Source organism: Barbus barbus (assembly GCF_936440315.1).
Source record: "Barbus barbus genome assembly, chromosome: 18".
In the NCBI taxonomy this organism is placed as follows: Eukaryota; Metazoa; Chordata; class Actinopteri; order Cypriniformes; family Cyprinidae; genus Barbus; species Barbus barbus.
The window spans coordinates 15,326,842-15,344,046 of record NC_136746.1 but is presented as its reverse complement, the minus strand read 5'-3'; the positions used below and the strand labels follow the sequence as shown (position 1 = coordinate 15,344,046).

Here is a 17,205-nt window from a genome sequence, read left to right as displayed (position 1 = left end):
CTTGAATCAATAGTGAAATATAAAAAACAGGCATTACTTCGGGCACCACAAAATCTTGGGTCCTTCTGCACGTTGTCACTGAGAGGAACTTGACCTCCTTGTCGTCATAGGTGCTGCTACTGTTGCTGTAGTTAAACAGAGTTTATTAACATGAAGTTTATAATATAAATTTGCATTCGATTAAGTTAACGGAAGCTAAAAATGTCTGTAAATCGCTGTGTTTACTTATTGTCGCGCTCTCACATCAGATACCGGGTATGTGCTAGCACAGCTGCTGTAGCAAACAACACTACACTGCATCCAACAAGAAGGACATTTGAAAAATTACCAAGTAGACATTCATCTTCAGACAGTTCATCGAGACCCCTGGACACATCTCTGTTTGTACCGCTCACCGTCAAAAGCGATGAAGTCGCGGACGGGGCAGTCGGCGAGGAGTTGACGCAACCCCTGGACAAAAGTAAATGCCGTGTTTATTAACGTTATGTTATTAGTATATAATCGATTTATAGATGACTTCTGAGCATTCATATTGTATATTTAATACTAGATTTAACCATACAGATGAAATTAGAATATAAGATTCATTTATATATGATCAGAAAACATCTGATCGTTGTTTATTTATCCGTTTTAACAGGTGAGCTTCTGAAGGTACTCAATAGATTCTACAAAAGAAAAGAGATGCAAAAACTTGCTGCTGACCAAGGGCTTGATGGTAAGAATCATGGACCCATTATTACTACATTATCTTACATAATTAACATTGTATTTGTCCACCACACCCATCAAATTGTGTTATTATAACAACACGCCCATCTAAAAACGTACTTATGTACTTAGAAGTATTTCGGGAATACTACTGTGTTTTGTTTGTTACAAAGCATTTATTTGTTCTTCAACAGCTCGTCTCTTTCATCAAGCGTTTGTCAGTTTTAGGAAATATGTGCTGGAATTGAACTCAATAAATGCTGACTTGCATATTATTCTTAGTGACATCTGTTGTGGAGCTGGTGAGTATTTACAGTACTGCACATATACTAAATTGTCAGTATCTATTAGAAAACCCCAAATCTGTAATTTTCCTGTCCTCATTCCAGGTCACATAGATGACGTTTTCCCATACTTTATGAGACATGCCAAACAGATTTTTCCTATGTTGGACTGTATGGATGATTTACGCAAGATCAGTGATCTACGGGTCCCAGCAAACTGGTACTGAGAGTTGATTTCTCATCTACACTTTCTAAAGTTTTCTCGCACAATACTATGAATTAGTCATTACAATCTTTTGAACATGATAAATGTGTTACAGGTATCCAGAGGCCAGGGCTATTCAAAGAAAGATTGTTTTTCATGCAGGACCCACCAACAGTGGTAAGACCTATCATGCCATCCAGAGATTCCTAGCAGCCAAGTCTGGAGTTTACTGTGGCCCGCTAAAGCTGCTGGCCCATGAAATCTATGAGAAGAGTAATGATACGGTGAGTTTCATTCCTCAGACTAGGTTATTTTGGTTTTTAATGTAATTACACATTTTGTAGTTGTGAATGTTAGACCCGCTATGTATGGCTTCCTATTAGGGAGTGCCATGTGATCTGGTCACAGGGGAAGAGAGAATATTTGTTGATCCAGGAGGAGGACCGTCTGGCCACATTGCCTCTACCATAGAGATGTGCAGTGTCACAACTCCATGTGAGTATAGAGAACATGATCGTTTGAACCAGTATGCGATACCTGAGTTTGTGTTGAGTGCTGATAGTAATCTTAAGCAATGTAATGAAAATGCACAATTAAAAAGAACAATTAAATATTAATTAGATTCTTTTCTTTTTTACTTGATTGTTCTTTCATTTATATTGACTGTAAAGCTACCTTTTGAGCTTATGGAAGCATACTGTATAACTAAAACATGTTTGAATATTTTGTTTAGATGAAGTGGCTGTCATTGATGAGATTCAAATGATCAGAGATCCTGCCAGAGGATGGGCTTGGACCAGAGCTCTTCTTGGTGGGTTGCTTTGGGAACCAGAAACAGTATTTATTTACACATACTGTAGGGTTCAACTTCAAATATTTGGGAGAAGATTAATCATTTTGGGATTTTTATTTATTCATTTTTTCAACAAGAAAAAAAAAAACTAGCTTTAGGAACTAAAAAATGATCAAATATAGAAAAATATGTAATTTTCTAGGTCACTAATCAAATAAGCAAATTTGTGTAATTGACTAAGAAAAAGATTAGTGCCTTTCACCTAAATCTTTATATCGATAATATAATTTAATGAAAACACATTTTTTAAATCAGTAAAGAATGCAAATTAGAAGCATTTTTATTTGTGGTCTCAGATTTTTTTGACCCATTAATCACTTTATTTTATCTTCTTGGGCTGTGGCCACTCATATTAATCATTAGTTTCTAGTTATTAATAACATTTAGATTCCTTTCTAAATACTACTTTATTAAAGCTGCAGTCCGTAACCTTTGGCGCTCTAGCGGCTAATAAAAAGAACTTGCATGCGTCTTGTGGACTACTTCTCTCTGTTTATGTCTATGATGAATCACACATGTCCTGGGCTACTCCGCAGTGGCACCTACCCGAACCAGTCTAAAATAGTCCGAATATAAACACTTATTAAAGGTGTACAGTAGTGATTCAGGACAAGCCAAAAACAAGGTTTAGAAAATGGATTCATGGTGTACTCGCTTATTATATAAATTTTGAACACCAAAAAGTTACGGACTGCAGCTTGTAACTCAAGAGATTATGCTATATTTTCATCTACATAGGCAAATATGAGGTATGTTAAAGATGCATGTGGCTGCAAATATGAATTTCCTCTTTCTGAATAGGTTTGTGTGCTCAGGAGATCCATGTGTGTGGAGAAGCTGCAGCAGTTGACTTTGTCACTGAACTCATGTACACCACCGGTGAAGAGGTTGAGGTGAGTCTCAGCAGTTCTTAATAAAAATAGTTGATTATTGCCTGCACGTGACTGCACATTAATATTTATTTTAATTATGTTTATGCTTACTATTTGTTCATTTATCTTGATTATCAAATATTTTGTTTTTTGCCTAATGATGTGAGATACTGAGGCCATTGGTGTGCTTTGACATAAATGTGTTTTTATCTTTAAGGTACATAATTATAAGAGGCTGACCCCATTTTCAATCTCGAACCATGCAGTGGAATCGTTAGATAACCTGAAGCCTGGTGACTGCATTGTGTGCTTCAGCAAAAATGACATCTACTCAATCAGCCGACAGATAGAAGTCCGTGGCCTGGAGTGTGCCGTCATTTATGGCAGCCTGCCCCCTGGTAAGAGTCCTTGAGTCAGTTTTGTTCAGATGTGTCATAAGAGAAATCGTCCACATGGTATATTTATGATCTGGTTCTAGTGTATAGAACTTACTGTAGTAATATCACATTACCGCCCCGTCATTACATCACAGTAATTTGGTTTTAAATTTTATCTGGAAACTAAACTAACATTTTGATTGGTCAACAGGCACCAAGTTGGCTCAAGCAAAAAAGTTTAATGATCCAGACGACCCTTGCAAAATCCTTGTTGCCACAGATGCAATTGGAATGGGGTTGAACCTGTAAGTAACTTGTTAAAATGACAAAACCAATAAACTTGTTCTACATTTTGACAGTTAAAACCTTTACAAAATATGAAGTTATCATTTTATTTTTTACTCCCTTCCCCAAGATTTACACATAATTTTAGTAAACATTTTAAATTTTAGTTTTTCATGACCGTTTCCCACCTTGTTTTTGACCCTGAGAATTAAATAAGTGGTTCTCAAACTTTTTGAGCCAAACACCCTCCATACTGGCAGAGAAATAGTATTTTATACTGTTGATATTGCAAAAGTTCAATAAACATATGCATATAAAAAAGAAACTATAGTATTAATATATTAAATTAACCACAGCTCATTTTGTGATTCCAGAGGTTTCAAGGTTTTCAATAAGAATATTGATATAAAATAAAAACAAAATATGATTTCAGTTTATGTCTTGTTTTGATTTTTTTTTTTTTTTTTTATGTTTATAGTAATTTCTTTTAAATACTGTTAAGTTGCCCCCCCGGCCCCCTGTTCGAGAATTAATGAATTTAATCTATAATTTTGACTGCTTAATTTAATCTATACTTATGACTGCTTCGCCTATAAGAAAATATTTTCAATTTCCTTTGCATTACATTTAGCCTTTTGTGTCACTGCACTAATAACAGCATATTTTGCACAACAGTGTTTGATTTCTTCAGGATATCCAAGAATACACTGGTTCTTTGCTTCCTTTAGGAGTATTAGGAGAATCATCTTTAACTCTCTGGTAAAGCCCAGTGTGAATGAGAAGGGGGAGAGGGAGCTGGACACTATTTCCACCTCACAGGCGCTGCAGATCGCTGGCCGAGCAGGACGCTTCAGCTCTGTGTTTAAAGAGGGTGAGGTCACTACTATGCAAAGGGATGACTTGCCTGTTTTAAAGGAGATCTTGGGGAAGCCTGTTGACCCTATTGAGGTGGGAATAATTTTATATATTACAAAAGTAGATATGTTGTTTGGAAAAAGGTTTTATTATTTGATGGTTTCTCATCCATTCCTGATCTCAGACAGCAGGATTACACCCCACAGCAGAGCAGATAGAGATGTTTGCCTACCATCTTCCCCAAGCGACTCTCTCAAACCTCATTGTAGGTCTAAATATTCAAGATTATCACATAATTATTTTACTGACTAGTAATTGCCTTCATTTAAAACACTCCCTGTCCTTTCTATTCTTCTGCACAGGACATATTTGTAAGTCTTGCACAAGTGGATGGACTTTACTTTGTGTGCAACATTGATGACTTTAAATTCTTGGCGGATATGATTCAGCATATCCCTCTGAATCTGCGTTCCCGCTATGTGTTCTGCACGGCTCCCATTAACAAGAAACAGGCCTTCGTTTGCACATCCTTTCTCAAGGTGAGCATTATAATCTGAGGGAACTACTTGTGAGCTCGAAACCTGAATAATTGAAAGCAAAAATGGATTATAGAGGATTAATAGACAGTTTTGCCATTTGACCTTTAGTCATTAGAGTTGGTTTAGTTAAGAAATTATTTATAATGCAGTGGAAATAGCATGTGTGAAAATTGTCTTGTAATGGAATATTTGGTTAAAGTGTATCAAATTGAAGATGAGTTAATAAGATAGATAAGAGAAGTTTCTATATGGTAAACATAAGTTAAAGCAGTACCTAATATGAAATAACAATGAACAATATTTGTATAGCTATACATTTTTGCAACATTTTCAAGTATAAATGTGTTAGATAAAGTAATAGAAATGAACAAAAGTGTATATAGTATAGAAACATATCGTAATATCGTAGCAGTGGTGTAATATAGTAACATTGTTATTTTAGTATTATTTACTGCATCTTCACATGCAAATATTTTGTAAATTTTGTGTAAATCTGCGTTGTATTTTATATTGTAATTTATTGTCTTGTAACCTATGTTTGAACGTGCTATACAGGACTCCCTTGTAAAAGAGACTGTGTCTCAATGGGACTTTTCCTGTTTAAATAAAGGTTAAATAAATAAAAATAAAATAAATTTATATACTATGATATTCATTTTGATTAGTTTTAGTGATTTTAGTGCTTTTATTTTTAGTTAGTTGCCAATGTGATGTTTCTAATATTTATGTAATATCTAATCTAATATTTATTTATTTTATTTAGCTTTATTTCAGTTACCGTAAAATATTTTTAATAGTTTTAGTTGACAATGTCAAAGTAAAGTAGTAATTGTAGAATAGTATATGCATAAATTAACATTGATCTAGTTAATAAATGCTGTAAAAAATCTGTCCTGTGTAGTTTGCCAGACAGTTCAGCAGAGATGAGCCTCTGACATTCAACTGGGTGTGTCGGCATGTGAATTGGCCCCTGGCCCCTCCCAAAAACATCAAGGACCTTGTTCATCTGGAGGCTGTCCATGATGTGCTAGATCTTTACCTTTGGCTCAGGTATATGTTTTACCCTAAAACTGAACCCAGACCATCTGTAACCATTTATTTACATTGTAGCATTAAATCAGAGAGCAGTAATTAACAAAGAATCCCATTTCCCATGATTAACCTCTTGGACCGCTTCCCTCCCACAGCTATCGCTTCATGGACATGTTCCCAGATGTTAATCTTGTCCGTGATATTCAAACGGAACTGGACGGAACCATCCAGGTTGGCGTGCGTAACATCACAAGGCTGATCCGTGCCACAGAGGATCAATCCGCCTCTCCAGAAACCGCTACCTCCGTAAGACTTCCTGTTTTAGACACACCTTCACTGAGGAGGGGACGAGGGTCAAAGAATCAACGAAAAGAGCCCAGGGCGACGGACTCTTCACTGAGCTCAAGGTTGGTGCGGGACGGACTACTGACAAAAGAACTATTACAGCAGCTGCAGAGAGAATGGGTCCGAGAGCAGAGCCAAGATGGAGACGAATCCAATTCAGCAAATAAAGGGAAAAGAAAGAAAAAGTGAACACTAACCTGAGTAACATGGACTTGAATATACTTTTAAAGGATTGACAGAACAATATGACTGTACTGCTGATGTTTTGAGCTTGTATCTCCATTTCCGGAGCACTAACTTGCTATAAAACATCAGTTTTCATAGAAATGTAAAACTGAGTGTCAGAAAGAGCCCTGTAACACCCCCTTTTAGATGTGACAATAAAATTATATTGATATTTTTAAAGGATCTCCATTGCTTAACCATAGAAAAATGCCATTTATTACACAAAATAATAACCAGAATCAAAAACACTGAAAAAGAGAGAATTTCTGACAACTTCAGGTTCCCACGACCAAAAAAAACGCAAGGCTGCAGCACATGACCTACAGTCCACTGAACCTGTCGTTGAAAACCAATAATTGGTGTTTACCCTCTTATTTACCTTCTATTTTTAGCATGGTTATGTAGTCTGAAGTTATTTTAGGAACTCTACTCAGCCAATGAAATACTACAGCTGATATGTGGATTGATTTCGCCATTGTTCACCTTACTGCAACAGCCTTGTACATTTGAGGGTAGTGTCTGGCTCAGTTTAAAAAAATCAATGCAAATCAGACCTTGTGATATGTTACAGGATCAATTTAATGATACTGTACTAGAGCAGCACGATTAATCGATGAAAGATTGCAATCTCGATTCAAACACCGAAGCGATCTTGTTTCTAAATGACAACGATTCGTCTGTGTCTGTTAAACCTTTGACAGCCATATCGAAACATTCAAATCTGTTGGCGCTGCCGCGGAGTTATCATGCACACAGTATCATTTCTGTCATACAATCATTAATATTATCACAGAAGTACTGGGATAAAAGTTTAGAGTTCGGATATAAGTGATCAAAATGGAGCAAATCATATTTATTTTCGCTTTAATTTGGCACTTCAAATAACATTGTAAACAACAAATAATTGTTTACAATGTTGATTACATTTTCACCAATACGTACAAACTGACTGTTAAAAAAAACCGTCATTGATTCATTTATTCAAGAGATTAGTTAAAAAACGCTGATCCATTCAGTAATGGAACAAGTGATGTATTTATGAGTGAATCATTGACTCTGATTCTCAATTTATCCAGAATCATGCAGCACTACTGTCTACTAATAGAGAAAAATATAATAATTATTGGGTAATTTCTTTGCAGTTTGTGAGTTTTTTTTATACTATTATTATTATTATTATTATTATTACTGTTATAAAACGTAATAGAAAACCTGTTTTTGTACCCTCTTTGTAAAAAAATTACATGGACAGTTTTATCTGCAAATTGATTATTTTACACCATTGTAAATATCAACTAAAATGGAACTGCTAATAGCATGCTGAGTCTTTTTTTTTTTTCAGGGTAAATAATTCAGAAAAGAAGTGAAGTGTTAAAAATGTTTGGTAGATCAACCTGTTCTGTGTTTGCTAAAGGCCCCGGTTAATCTCTGCCCGTTACTATGGTAACCGCATTAGCAGAACGCCTGAGCGATATCTTAATCCTTGAGCATTTCCTTGTTTTTAGCCCATGAAACTCTTTGTGAACTTGTTGCTATAACTTCAGCACATTTGTTACATTTAATACCTTACAGTTACAAACCCAGAGGAGATAAGGCTGATAATGTCTGGGCAGAAATACCCTCTCATTGATCTTGTCAGCTCTGTCCTGGTGAATGTAGATACGGCTGTTTTGTGTTTAGCATGTTCCTCTCACTTTCTCGCTAAGGGTGTTTACATGCTGAACTCAAACCGAACAGAAAGGACTCTTTTTTTGATCTATTGTTTCACTCATGATTGTTTTAAGGTGCTCCTGCTGTCTGGAGTGAATCCAAGCACATTGCTAGGTGAGGCTGGAGAGCAGAGGGCCGGACGAGGCTTAGCCATTAATTATTTAGCCATGAAAGGGGAGGGAAAAGCAAGTGCTGAAGTCTCGCATAGGGAAATACAAGCTCAGAGGAAAACTTTCAGTCATACTAGAATCACTCCTGAGGATAGACTTAGGGACACATTTAAACCTGATGATTCATTTTGTCTTTCAATAAGTAAGTCACCTGCATCGGGAAGTCAAGATGTTTGCGGTCCATTTGCTGTCCTTCTACTTCTCAAAGCTTCAGGAGGATCAGATCAAGAAGGTAACTGTTCATAAAATCTCTTCACTTGTTAAAATATGTTTTTTAGCCATATGGTCTATCAGAAGTTTCTACAAAATAATGCCCTGTGTGCACTGGGAAGGTATTTGTTTTTATTCACTTCTTGTTTTGGTGTCTGTTCTTTGCTGTTTTGTGTTTTTGAGTTTAACTCGGTTATCAGTGAATTGTCAGATGTCTTGTCTTGTGTTCATGATGAATGGGATTGAGGCCTGTGGAATCATTAACTCTTCTCACACATGCTTTCTGTGGTCAGATAACTGACTGCATGAGGAGAGAGAGCGGACCTTGACCTACTCATCTGCATTTATTGAACTGATTTTCATTTCCATAAATGTCCACTCCTTTTGTGAGCCAAAATTTAAACAATGACTATTCTGTTGTATATTTAGCTTTATTTTTTATTAATTTTTTTTATTTTTACTATTTAATTTCTCCCTTTCAGTAGTACTATGAAGTTATCTGTTACACTTTACCAGTTAAAGACAAACCTACTCACTCCTCATTATTACTGTTTTCCACATTTCATAATAATAGTAACAGTGCTACAGTAACACAAAAGGAAGGCTGGGAATTATATAGGGAGCAAAGGTACATCCAGGGATCCTTTTTAAACAGTATTGAAGGAGTTCTTATGAATGCTGGATACATTTCACTGCTTTTCCTTGACAAGTTCATGCATGTTGAGTAAATTATATAAATAAAAGTTTGTTTAAAAAAAAAAGCTTAAATTTGTCTGCAAAACTAATTTTGAGTGTTCAAGTGTAAGCTTTTGGATCAAATATATGTCCACGTGTTCACTGATAGCTGAGACTGTCATTTTACAACAGTATCATTTTTATCTCCAGAAACACACCTACATTATCTTTCAATATGTCATGTCATATTGCATGTGTCACTGATAGTATTAGTATTACTTATTGTACTACTTATTTCTCAATATTTTGTCTATTTATTATTTTTTTTATCCCTGTTATTCAGTCACTTATTCCCTTAGTATTTGGTTTCATTCAACGTATGGAAGTGTGAAGGAAACAAATCCAAGCATCAGAAGAGACGACAAAACTTGTATAATTGTGTTTCTCAACAGGTAGACCGATTTCTGTACGCAATGCGTCTGTCAGATGATCAGCTGGTGGATATATCAGCTCGGTTTCGTCAGGAGATGGAGAAAGGACTGTCAAATGAGAGCAATGCTACAGCTGCAGTGAAGATGCTGCCAACCCACGTTTATTCCACACCTGATGGCTCAGGTACACTGACATACACATGAACTATTTTCACATGCACCAGAAAAGGCAGAACCACTGCAACTGAGAAATATTAAATGATTAAAATCTGTTAATGTAGCCTCACATGTTTTCCCTTTCAAATATTTCTCCTGCAGAGAAGGGTGAGTTTCTGGCACTGGATCTGGGGGGTTCAAAATTTAAGGTGCTACAGGTGAAGGTTTCAGAAGATGGGAAGGGGAAAGTCCAGATGGAGAGTGAAATCTTTCCCATCCCTGAAGAGATCCTTAATGGCAGAGGAACTGAGGTGATCATCGCTTCACAAATACGAGTTGTAACAATAAGGAATCCATTGCGGATTACAAACTGTTTCCAGTGGATTATGATTAGGATATTAATAAGAAAAGACTGAAGAAACTTTGGAATTAGTTCTCATAATTAAACCAATGCAAAATAGAAATTAAGTATTTATTCATTTCTCATGTGCAATAAACATTGTCAACTGACTTTGATATGAATAAGCAGCAGATTATTCAAACTGAAAATGCATTCATTCTTTTGCAGCTTTTTGAGCATGTTGCAGAATCTTTGAAGTCTTTTCTACAGAAACACCAAATTAATCACACAAGAAAACCTCTTGGCTTCACCTTTTCTTTCCCATGTGCGCAGTCCAAAATAGATGAGGTACAGTTGAACAAGTTTATATAAAATTTCATGTTAATTCAGCCTGTTTTAATTCAATCAATGTGTCATTAAGTCATTAAGATGCTGATTAAAGGTGATTTTCTTATCAGTACACCAGTGAAACAGAAGAAGAGACATTCATATCAGCTGATCTCCTCACTGACACATTTTGTTTGTGTTGACACAGGGTATCTTGCTGTCATGGTCAAAGAATTTCAAGGCTAGAGGTGTTCAAGGGAACAACGTGGTGCAGTTATTAAGGAAAGCCATTCAAAAAGTTGGGGTATGAATACTATTTTCTTCTCTCATGATTTACATTGAATAAAATGAGAAAACTACTGTAGGTAGAAGTCATAACAGTAGCCATGTGGAATTGGTGATTCATGTTCATGTTTTCTGGTGTTTGTGAAGGATGTTGATGTGGATGTCCTGGCTATGGTCAATGACACAGTGGGGGCCATGATGACCTGCGGATATGATGACCAGAACTGTGAGGTGGGGGTTATTATAGGTAAGGCCTCACTGGACACTTTTCTTACAATAGATTTAAAAAGAAATATAATGTACTGCTTCGAATGGCAGAAAGACCTATACAATTTTTCCTTACATGCAAAGATAAGGAAAAAATAAATGTTTAATTTTCGCCCTGCATTTCTTCAGGTACCGGCACTAATGCTTGCTACATGGAGGAAATGCGACACATTGATCTGGTGGAAGGAGATGAAGGCAGGATGTGTATTAATACTGAATGGGGGGCTTTTGGAGATGATGGTGTGCTTGATGATTTCATCACAAGCTTTGACCGTGAAATTGATGCCGCTTCAATTAATCCAGGAAAACAGCTGTAAGTGTTTATTAATGGGCAAGTCATCAGATTGCTTTAACACAGAGGTGCCCAAACCAGGGCCTGTGGGCCAAAGTTGACTTATAATGACCTCTTATTTGGCCCGTCATTCTATATTACAAAAGTAAAAATTTATAAATGTTTTAATAATAAATGCCATTTAAACATTAATTTATGATTTAATCTTTTTGCTTTTTCACTATTTTCTTTGCATTGAAGTGTACAGAATATAAATTAATTTGATTTTAAAAATCGTTTAGTTGGATATAATGCAACATTTACTTTAGTCCCAAGTTTTCAATCATTTGACCTTCATTCAAGTTTTATTTTTTGCCCTTTATAGGAAAAAGTTAGGTCACCTCTCTGATTTAAGATTATTCCCAAAATGTGTGCATTGAACTCTTTAAGTTTTATAGTCTGTGTATTACCTTTGTAACTCTGGTTGTATCATTCCCAGTTTTGAAAAGATGGTGAGTGGGATGCACATGGGAGAGCTTGTGAGACTCATTTTGCTAAAGATGGCCAAAAAGGATCTACTCTTTAATGGCCAAGTCTCTGATGCTCTCCGAACCAAGGGAACTTTCCAGACCGAACATATCTGCTTGATTGAACAGTAAGATTCCATACTCGCCAATATAAACTAAATAAATTGATATTAAATGGGTTAAAATAAGTAATATATTTTTCTATCTATAAGGAATTTTATGCCAAACCTATTATGACTGATTTTAGGTTCTAAACCTTCAGGTTTTATTGATTATTTGAGAATTTTCCCTGCTGAATAGATTAGATTAGATCAGCTTTAATTTCCATCTTGGCTCAGTCTGGTTGTTGGTGGTTAGTGCTGGTCTAGACGGGGTTTAAATGTACATATTCTAACTGAGGATGTTTCCAGGTATAAAGGAGGTTTGGAGAACACCAAGGAGATCCTTGAAAACCTGGGTCTAAATCCCAGTGAAGATGACTGCATTGCTGTCCAGCATGTTTGTACCATCGTCTCCTTCAGGTCAGCTAATCTGGTTGCTGCTGCTTTGGCTGCCATTCTGACACGGATCCGAGAAAACAAGAAGCTGAAGACCCTTCGGACCACAGTAGGAGTGGATGGGACAGTCTACAGAACACATCCACAGTACGTCAGCTCACCTTCAAAAAAAAAAAAAAAAAAAGGAAAACCCAAGGATGAAAATCGTAGTATGAAATCGGCTTGAAGTTGTTTTAAAACCCATGACTTGTATCTGAATTTTAAAGGTACCCCAAGAGGCTCCACAAGGTGGTCCGTCATCTGGTGCCAGACTGTCATGTCCGTTTTGTTCTGTCTGAAAGTGGCAGTGCAAAAGGTGCCGCCATGGTGACTGCAGTAGCTCAGCGGCTAGCGTCCCAAAGAAAGGAGATTGATGATACTCTGGCAACCTTCGCCTTGAGCCTCACACAGCTTCAGGAAGTGAAGGCGAAGATGCGTGTGGAGTTGGAACGAGGCTTGAAGAAAGACTCCCATCCAACTGCCTCAGTCAAAATGCTGCCCACTTATGTTTACAGGACTCCAGATGGGACAGGTAAAGGAAACTACCTACTTATAGCAATCATGGTGAAAGGTAAATTTTTTGTGACTTTTGTTCTATGACTTTTTTTTTTAGCAATATAATATAATATACATTCTCCAAAACACTTGTCCTATTTAGGGTTGAGACTAAGCAGACTATGTATTTGAATACATTTTATTATTTTGATTTCATTTGTGTATTTAGTGGGAAACACGGCAGATGTGATGCCTTGAATGTCATTGAATGTTGTTACTTTCACAGAAAGAGGAAAGTACCTTGCCTTGGATCTTGGCGGAACCAATTTCCGTGTGTTGGTGGTTAAGATTCGTACCGGTATGCGAAAATCAGTTCGGATGTACAACAAGATTTATGCTATTCCATTGGAGATCATGCAGGGCACAGGAGAGGAGGTGATTAAATAAACAATATTATCAATAAATAAACAATAATAATCATTTTAGTCCAAATGAATACATTTAGTATCACATATTTAACATCATTATACTGCACAAGGTCAGAAATGTATCAGGTCAACATTCACAAGAAATGTGAATTGCTGTTTTCATATTTGTTTTGAAAAATATATATTTTTTATTTTAGTTGTTTGACCACATAGTTCAGTGCATCTCGGATTTCTTGGACTATATGGGAATAAAGAACACTCGTCTGCCTCTTGGCTTCACCTTCTCTTTCCCATGCAATCAGACAGGTATTGATAAGGTAAAAAAGTACTTTGGGTCATCAGAGGTCATTTAATTGTCAATATAATTCTCATAACAAGGCTTAAACACCTTAAAACAAACTGTTAAATCACACAGACAAATGCTACTCTCAATTGATCATCCTTGCTATTAACTTGTTTAGGGAGATCTGGTCTCCTGGACAAAAGGCTTCAAAGCGACAGATTGCGAGGGGTATGATGTTGTGGATATGCTGAGAGAAGCCATCAAAAGACGAAATGTGAGGTTTTTTTTTGCACATGACATGCTCATTCTCATACAAAGAAGCACCATTAATTGCACTTAATCAAATGCTTATATTTTTTCATATATAATTATAATGTAGCCTATAATTTTTTTATTTGAAGGAGACTTAAGTTTTTTTTTTGTGCTACTGATGTTTATATTGGTGTGATCATGATTAAATTTGTACTTTCAGGAATTTGACCTTGACATCGTTGCTATAGTTAACGACACAGTTGGCACAATGATGACATGTGCATATGAGGACCCTAAATGTCAGATCGGTCTTATTGCTGGTATGTATTAATGTGGTATTTCAGTGAGGCTGTATGTTAACTGACAACCTCCCTGCTGATTATAAACCAATACACACAAAGATTATAGTATGCAGCATGTCAACACCTCTATGATTCTTAACTCCGCAGGAACGGGAAGCAATGTGTGTTACATGGAGGAGATGAAGAACATTGAGTCTGTGGAGGGTGATGAAGGGCAGATGTGTGTGAACACTGAATGGGGAGGATTTGGAGAAAATGATAATATTGAGGACGTCAGGACCAGATATGACAGAGAAGTGGACGGAGGTTCACTCAATCCAGGAAAACAAAGGTAAAGATGACCATTTTAGACAATGTTATTTTCCTATGGGTCTAAACAGCTGTGCAATCCAAGGTTTCTGCATTTGTCCACATGGAGGCAGTATACGATCAGGATTTCATTCAGGAAGCAAGAAAATATTGTTGGCAACCTGTTGTAATGCACATAGCCTTTTATGGGCAAAAAGCAAAAATAAGTGGCATTAAAATAAAAAAATAATAATTTTTTTTTTGCCATTATGGGAAGATTATAATATAATTTAAAAAAAATTATTAAATTATAATTAAATAATTTTACTTAAATATAAACAATCTACTACTATTATTATTAATAATTTTTTTTAAATATATACAAAGTGTCAGGTTTTCTAAGTATAATCTGATGTGTTATCCTCTCGTTTCCAGGTTCGAAAAGATGACCAGTGGAATGTATTTGGGAGAGATTGTAAGGCAGATCCTCCTTGATCTCACAAAGCGTGGTCTTCTGTTTCGCGGTCGCATCACAGAGAGACTGAAAACCAAAGGCATCTTTGAGACCAAGTTCCTTTCACAGATTGAGAGGTACAGTAACCATCTGACAGAATATAACAGTCATGTGACTGACCTCATCTACTTTATATATCAAGGTCACTGCCACAGAGTCCGCATTCTCATCCGAAATGCACCTTAAAAAAATAAATACGACCTCTCGTTGTGTCAATCACATTTACACACTGCCTCCGAAACTTTCGTTTCATAAAAAAAAATTGGGATCAGGTTCGATTTTCTGCGTTTTCGCATCTGTAGCAAGCATTTTGATAGGAAAGAATGACGACTATAAAACAAAACCCTGAAAAAAGCATACAAAGATTTCGGACTCAGTGTGCAAGGACTTCATGCTGATATGATTCAGCCTATTGTGTAGCTGAATGTCATATTAAAGAGGTACTCATCTTACTTATCAGCCTTATGCGAGTATATGATACTAAACTTTTTTTAATCAGGTTTTAATGAGGGGAAAACTACTGAGCACACCTTTAATAATAGACATTTAAATGTAAAAGTCCTTCTAAGTGAATAAATGCATTTATTTTGACTCATGCTTTGGCTTCTTTCATTTACCTAGTGACCGTTTGGCTCTACTGCAAGTGAGGTCCATTCTGCAGAGTTTGGGCCTGGACAGCACATGTGATGATAGTATTATTGTGAAAGAAGTGTGTGGAGCTGTTTCCCGTCGAGCAGCTCAGCTCTGTGGAGCAGGAATGGCTGCTATTGTAGACAAAATCAGAGAGAACCGTGGTCTGGATCATCTGGAGATTACTGTGGGAGTGGATGGCACGCTTTACAAGTTACATCCACAGTAAGTAAAGATTGGTGGAACATCTTTACATTTACATTTGATTAGTGTTTGATTCATCCTAAACTTGACATGTCGCTTTTCGTGACAGCTTCTCCACGATCCTAAAGGACACTGTCAGAGAGCTTGCGCCCAATTGTAAGGTGGATTTCATTCTATCAGAGGATGGCAGTGGGAAAGGGGCGGCCCTGATCACAGCGGTAGCACGGCAGCATCATATAGAGAAACCAGAACCTCACTAGATGGTCAGACTGGGTTTCTTCGAGGGCTGATATGTTGTCGATATGATTGTTGAGTTCAGGTTTCTATAAGTAATCATATAGATTCATCAAATGACAGCGCTCACAAATTCTTGCTCATTTTGCAGCTTGCATATAAAATATCTTTTTTTTGCATATAAGAATATGTGCCATCAGGTACATTGGCAGAAAAGTGTTCATTTATTACTTTTTATTATTTTTATTTTATTTTGAACGTTTTAATTAGTGCAATAAATACTGCACTGATATTCATGGTGTTCAGCATCATTTTACTCTCACTGTACATTGCCTCTTTAAAGGCCTTTTTTCTCGTGGGCCTTTTGTTCAGACTCAGTGAGCTGTTTGCATGGCCAGGCAGAGTGAAAGGCCAAACTAAATGGGGCAGTGGCTGTGTGCAGAGGAATGTCATGACAGTATGTCGCTCTAATGCTCTGTGGAGTCTGAGAAGCTTGGAGACCAAACAACCATATTAAATCAGAAACTGCTACTGTACTATGAAAAGCTTTTTTTTTGTTTTGTTTGAGTAGAGGCAAATTAGAATCAAATTCAAAGTTTTTTTCTGGACTGTGAAAATGACTTTAAGATTTTATTTTAAACTGATTTATTTTTTAAGGAATAGTTAAAGGGTTCATTCACACAAAAATGAAAATATTGTCATTAATTACTCACCCTCATGTCGTTCCAAACCCACAAGACCTTCGTTCATCTTTGGAACACACATTAAGATATTTTTGATGGAATCTGAGAGCTCTCTGACCCTGCATAGACAGCAAGGATACTACCACAATCAAGGTACAGAAACGTAGTAGGACATCTGTAAAATAGTCCATGTGACATCAGGGGTTCAACCGTAATTTTACAAAGCTACGAGAATACTTTTCTAACTTTTCTACTTTTTCTAACGTAATCAGCGTTGTTTACATTCAGCATGCATGCACTGTTTACTGAATGTAAACGCAGGTTATGTTGATTACGTTCTGGGGTACTCTCCAAAATGTCGGAAGACGGTTACTCAGGGTATCCTTGCTGTCTATGGAGGGTCA

The 17,205-nt window shown here is 36.5% G+C and overlaps 2 protein-coding genes across 4 annotated transcripts; both read left to right on the top strand.

Moving 5' to 3' along the window:
• The first annotated feature begins 32 nt into the window (after positions 1–32).
• On the top strand, positions 33–6,761 carry LOC306884344 (ATP-dependent RNA helicase SUPV3L1, mitochondrial). 3 transcript variants are annotated; one of them, XM_079440127.1, is made up of 16 exons: positions 58–110; positions 249–460; positions 641–718; positions 906–1,013; positions 1,101–1,215; positions 1,316–1,484; positions 1,584–1,695; positions 1,934–2,011; positions 2,855–2,946; positions 3,143–3,323; positions 3,514–3,607; positions 4,316–4,535; positions 4,627–4,707; positions 4,805–4,981; positions 5,883–6,031; positions 6,169–6,761. In XM_079440127.1, the coding sequence occupies exons 3-16, from the start codon at positions 685–687 to the stop codon at positions 6,545–6,547; spliced, it is 1,989 nt and encodes a 662-aa protein (XP_079296253.1). In that variant the 5' UTR covers positions 58–110; positions 249–460; positions 641–684; the 3' UTR covers positions 6,548–6,761. The 3 variants fall into 3 exon arrangements, with proteins under 3 accessions (XP_079296252.1, XP_079296253.1, XP_079296254.1); XM_079440128.1 differs by having other exon boundaries at positions 62–255; positions 350–460; XM_079440126.1 differs by having other exon boundaries at positions 33–460.
• A 1,871-nt stretch (positions 6,762–8,632) lies between these two features.
• LOC306884574 (hexokinase HKDC1-like) lies at positions 8,633–16,409 on the top strand (the record flags this gene model as incomplete). The annotated part of the gene is made up of 18 exons (XM_079440541.1): positions 8,633–8,695; positions 9,801–9,963; positions 10,098–10,246; positions 10,504–10,623; positions 10,811–10,906; positions 11,035–11,134; positions 11,284–11,467; positions 11,925–12,080; positions 12,363–12,596; positions 12,716–13,020; positions 13,270–13,418; positions 13,609–13,728; positions 13,873–13,968; positions 14,167–14,266; positions 14,396–14,579; positions 14,972–15,127; positions 15,672–15,905; positions 15,994–16,409. 18 exons carry the CDS (start codon positions 8,633–8,635, stop codon positions 16,142–16,144), a joined length of 2,760 nt encoding a protein of 919 aa, XP_079296667.1. The 3' UTR covers positions 16,145–16,409.
• Between the last annotated feature and the right edge of the window lie 796 nt (positions 16,410–17,205).

Excerpts from the sequence above, each read along its gene's own strand:
- LOC306884344 (XM_079440126.1), top strand. The coding sequence starts at position 202 with ATGTCTGTAAATCGCTGTGTTTACTTATTGTCGCGCTCTCACATCAGA. Across the intron at positions 719-905 it reads TGCTGACCAAGGGCTTGATG|CTCGTCTCTTTCATCAAGCG; the intron begins GTAAGAATCATG and ends GTTCTTCAACAG. Across the intron at positions 3,324-3,513 it reads TTATGGCAGCCTGCCCCCTG|GCACCAAGTTGGCTCAAGCA; the intron begins GTAAGAGTCCTT and ends ATTGGTCAACAG.